This window comes from Elephantulus edwardii, unplaced genomic scaffold, assembly GCF_000299155.1.
Source record: "Elephantulus edwardii isolate Elephantulus edwardi_28Jun2011 unplaced genomic scaffold, EleEdw1.0 scaffold00321, whole genome shotgun sequence".
Taxonomy (NCBI): Eukaryota; Metazoa; Chordata; class Mammalia; order Macroscelidea; family Macroscelididae; genus Elephantulus; species Elephantulus edwardii.
Genome location: NW_006400071.1, coordinates 2,324,558 through 2,329,679, shown reverse-complemented (window position 1 = coordinate 2,329,679; position 5,122 = coordinate 2,324,558). Strand labels below are relative to the sequence as shown.

Genomic DNA, 5,122 nt, shown 5'->3' with positions numbered 1-5,122 from the left:
TGTTTGGCAGAGTGGAGGGGCGGCAAAGGAGAGGAAGACCTTTGATGAAATGGATTGATTCTGTGACTGAAGTGGTGGGAATGAGTGCGTTTGAGATGGCTAGATTGGCACAGGGTAGAATGGCGTTTAGAGCTCTTGTACATAATAAGGTTGCTATGAGTAGCAAGCGACTAGATAGCACATAACATCAATATAGAGTTTCCAGAGGCATGTTGTTTTAGATTTGCAAAATTTGTTATTAATGCTATGATAATCAAAACACTCTATTTCTTGACTTAAAAACTCACTTTATAGAGAAGAAAACAGAGGCATGCATTCATAGGTGTGCCCTTCACTGATCTGGTCAGTTACTACACTCTCAGAAGCAACTAGCTTAATAATGGTGGAATGGTGGCTGAAAGCTCATGAAATTATTTAGGAGAGGTGTTCTGGATGATTAAGGTTGTATCTTGTAGGATGCTATGAATTCATTGGACCTGTAGCTCATCTGCATTCTGTAGTTAACCTGAACACATTAGTTCCAGTGGAGAAGAGAGTGATTCACACTAAGTGAACTTTCATATGTGAAGAACATTTGCTTCTTGTCCATTAAACTGTAGACTTGTGTAGGGAGCTCAGGTGGCCTCGTGGTAAGAAGTTGTGCTGAAATCCTGAAGGCATGTGATTTGAATCCACCAGCTGGTCTGTGGGAAAAGGATGGGCAATCTCCTTCCGTTCAATTGACTGCTTCAGAAAACCTGCTGGAGGGTCAGCTATGGGTCAGTTCCAACTCAATAGTACACAATAACACATAACCCAAGAAGTAATGTTTCCAATTAGTACACCCGTATTTCTTATTATTTCAAAGATTATATTGTTCTCTGGATCTTTGGACACCATCTGTAGGCAAATCAACATGAAGAGGAGGGGTTCCTATTTTGGACAGTGTGGTAGATGCATATTACCATGGGAAATTGAGTTACTGCCATATAAAATGGCCATGTATAAGATCCAGGGTATTTATTGAGATGTATTTTAGGACTCTTCTGACCAATGGTCTATGAGAAAGTGGTATAACAATAATTGAAGGTTTCTAAAAGCTCAGATCCCAAAGGAATGGAAGTTGAGTCTGGGCACTCATCTTTCAAAGTCTTGGCACAATGTTATAGAAACATTAATGGACCCTTAAAAAAGGTAGCTGTAATTACCAAGACATGAAATAAATTTCAAATTTTATATTGTTTCCTATTTTATTTTTTAAAGAACCTTTTCCCCTGCCCCATGTAACTCTTTGGAGAACAATTGTTGCAGCTTGCTCGACTCCACAGTCAACATTCTTGGCACCATCAGTCAGGAAACCAAAAGAAGAATAATTGCACTGGGAAAATCTGCTGTCATGGACCTCTCCAGAGTACTGAGAAGCAACTATGTTGGTGTAGAGACTAAGGTGCGTCTGATCTAGGTCATAGTCTTCACAATTACTTGCTATGCATCAGAGAGCTGGTTAATGATTAAGGATGACAGGAGAATTGATGCCTTTGAGTTGTGGTGCTGGAGAAGAATCTTGAACATACCATGGACCACCAACAAAACAAGTAAGTCTGTCCTGGAAAGGGTGAAACCAAGTTTCTCCGTGGAGCCTAGGATTTCAAAGCTCTATCTCACAGAATTTGGACACGTGGCCAGGAGAGACTAATGCTTGAGAAGGGTGGAGGAACAGCACAGGAGAGGAAGATCCTGGGTGAGATGGATTGATACAGTAACTGGGGCAATAGGGATAAGTGTGCTGAAGTCAGTGAGAAGACTGGCTCAGGACAGGGCAGGCTTCAGAGCTGTTGTACACAGGGTCATTACGGGTCGCAGGTGACTCAAGAGCACATAGCAACAACAATTTTTTTTACATTTACTGATACATTTTAAATATTATATGAACATGAGTTGTTATCACTACACAAAGATACAGCAGGCAATGAGATTTGTATGTATCATCAGTTAGAGACAAAAAAATTTAAACAATATGATAGAGACAAGTAGATGCTGAAGTTCAAAGAAATAGGATTGATATTTTAAAATGTACAAAATGCCTGGGATGTTTCAAATACCATGGTCTGTGTAAAAGAAGCAAAGGTTAAAGACAGTAGTTATATTTATTTGTTGAATTTTTTTTCTCTTTGGAAAAGCGACGTTGAAGTTCTAACACTCAGAACCTCAGAATATGACCATATTTGGAAATAGGATCATTGCAAATTCAATGGATTAAATTAATAAAAAGGCATATTGAACTCAGTGGATCCCAATTGTTTTATAATTCATGTTTTTATAAGATGAGAAAACAGTGCTAGAGAGATACATCCAGAGATAAGAAAGGATAGTTATGTAAAGACAGTTGTTGGCAATAGCTGCCATTGAGTCAACTATGATCCATAGCAAACCTATGAACCACAGATCTAAACTGTGTCCTATCCTATGCCATCTTCATCATCTTCTATGACACACTTGAGCCCATTGTTGTAGTCACTGTGTCAGTCCATGTAATTGAAGGTCTTCCTCTCTTTCACTGATCCTCTGTCTTTCCAAACATGATGCCCCTATCCAAAGAAACACCTTTTTTAGTAGCATGTCCCAAGTATAGTAGATGAAGCTTTATCTTTTTGGGCTCCAAGAAGTACTCTGGTTGCATCTTCTTCAAGTCACACATATTTGTTCTTTGGTTAGTTCATAGGATATTCAGTACTCTTCATCAACAATACAGCTCAAAGGCATAAATTCTTCTGTCATCCTTCTTTATTGTCCAGATCTCAGATGAAAAGTAAGCAATCAGAAAGATCATGACCTGAATATGGCACACCTTAATCCTACACTTACATCATTGCTCCTCAAGAATTTGAGAGATCCTTGACTGCACACTTTCCTATTGTAATCCATCTCCAGATATCCTGACTCCTGGTACTAAATGTGTTGATTGTGGATCCAAGAAAGATGAAGTCATTGATAGTTTTACTCTTGGATCCATCTATCATGAGGTTGCTTACCAGTCTAGTTGTGAGAAATTTTGTTTTATTTTCACTGAAATGCAATTCATATTGAAAGCTATATTCTTTGATCTTCTGCAGCAAGGGTTTCTAGCCTTACTCACTTTCAGCTAGCAATGTAGTGTCAGCTGCACAAGGTAGGTTATTAATGAATCTTCTTCCAATCCTGATGCCACATTCTTCTTCAGAGTTCAGCTCAGCTTTTCAAATAAGTTTGCTCGGCATACAGATTTAAAAAGGTATGGAGAAAGGTTTCAACTCAAACACACATCTTTCTTAATTTTAAACAATGTCATATTCCCTTGCTCTGTTTCCACAGCACTTCTTGGTCTATGTATAGGTTTCACATGAGCACAATTGAGTGTTCCGTGATTCCCATTTATCTCAATGTTAGCCATAACCTGTTATGATCCAATGCCTTTGTATAGTCAACAAAGCCCAAATAAGCATTCCTTTTATATTCTTTGCATTCAGCCAGGATCCATCTGACTTCAGCAATGGTAGCCCTGGTGCCATGGCCTCTTCTAAATCCAGCCTAAACTTCTGGCAGGTCTCAGTCAATTATACTGTTTTAGCCATTTTTTTTTCCATAATTCTGTGAAGACAGATAGAGATAAATGCTACCGCAAGTCAAAAAACACCTATTATCAACATGAAATAGTAGATGTAGCAAAGAAGAATTCTCTTTTGATCCCTCAAAAAGAAGTTAGCCCTGTCAATACCTTGATTTCAGACTTGGCAAAATTGTAAGATAATTGATTTCTCTTGGTTTAATTTATGCAATTTGTAGTACTTTGCTATGACAGCCCTGAAAAATTAATGTTGTTGTTGTTGTTTTTAGGTGCCATCGAGTTGCTTACAACTCATAGTGACACCATGTACAACAGCCCTGAACCCTGCTATATCTTGAGCCAACTTCATTGTCTCTGACACACCTATCTCCATTGCCTCAGTCACTGAGTCAGTCCATCTCATCCACTGTATCTCATGCAGAGTCTTCCTCTCTTGTGCTGTCCCTCCACCGTTCCAAGCATGATGTCCCTCTAGGTTTTAAAATTTATCAGCATATTAAAAAAATTATCAGCATATATTTTTCCTAACATTCTGATAATATCTATTTAATTTGGTCTGGTTATGTGGTGATGTCACGTCTATAATTTCTTAGTCAATTTATCTGTGTCTACTCTTTTTTCTTTTTTTCTTAAGAGGAAAAGTTTGCCAGTGGTTTGTAATTTTTATTGACCCTTTCAAAAAATCAGCTCCTGGTCTTGTCGATTGTGTCAATTGATTTTATCTTTTCCATTTAAATGATTTCAGCTCTTGTTCTTATAATTTACTTTCTTCTAGAGACTGAGATTAGATTGTTGTTCCTTTTCTGTTTGATGAAGGTGTTGAGTCAGATAATTAACTTTGCTTCTTACTTTCTTTTTTACATGTGTGCCTATTGCTGCTATGAACCGCCCCTGAGGACTACCTAAGCTATGTCCCTGAAGTTTTTCTATGCTGTATTTTCATTTTATGTTGTTTCAAGGAACTTTTAAATTTCATTCTATTTTTTCTATAACCAATCATGTTCTAGCAGGTTGTTATTTAGCTTCCACATGGGTCGTTTTGCAAGCATTACAGTCATGTGGTTAATTTCTAGTTTTATGGCATGGTGATCTGGCATTTTGTAGTATTTCAGTGCTTTTAACTTGTTGATGTTTCTTTTGTGTCCTAATATATGATCAATTCTGGAGAATATACTATGTGCACTTGAGAAACAACTTTCTCAGTAATTTCCCTGTCATTGTCATGTTTCAGAATTCCGATCATACATTTGTTGTTTCTTTTAAAGTCATCCCACATGATCCTAATGTTTTCTTCAATTTTTTTATGTCTTATCTCTAATTATTCTTCTAGTATGTTTCCATTGATGCTCTTGTCTTCCAGTTTGCTGACTCTCTGTTCTATCTCTTCTGTTCTAAATTCTTATCTCCCTAGCATATTTGACACTTCGGCCATGTCGGTCTCAGTTTTCTGGATTGCATTTTCATGCATTTCTGCTCTTTCCAGTACTGTGTTTTCTGTACCTTCTCTGCCTTGTGATGATTTTTTAAAGTTCTTATACC

The 5,122-nt window shown here is 37.6% G+C and overlaps 1 protein-coding gene across 1 annotated transcript in view; it reads left to right on the top strand.

Annotated features, from left to right (window-relative positions):
• The first annotated feature begins 973 nt into the window (after positions 1-973).
• LOC102863075 (nuclear transport factor 2-like) overlaps positions 974-5,122 on the top strand; it is a 6,515-nt gene continuing 2,366 nt past the window's right edge. The window contains exon 1 of the mRNA XM_006901350.1: positions 974-995. Coding sequence (XP_006901412.1) covers positions 974-995 — 22 coding nt within the window. The remainder of the gene's footprint in view (positions 996-5,122) is intronic.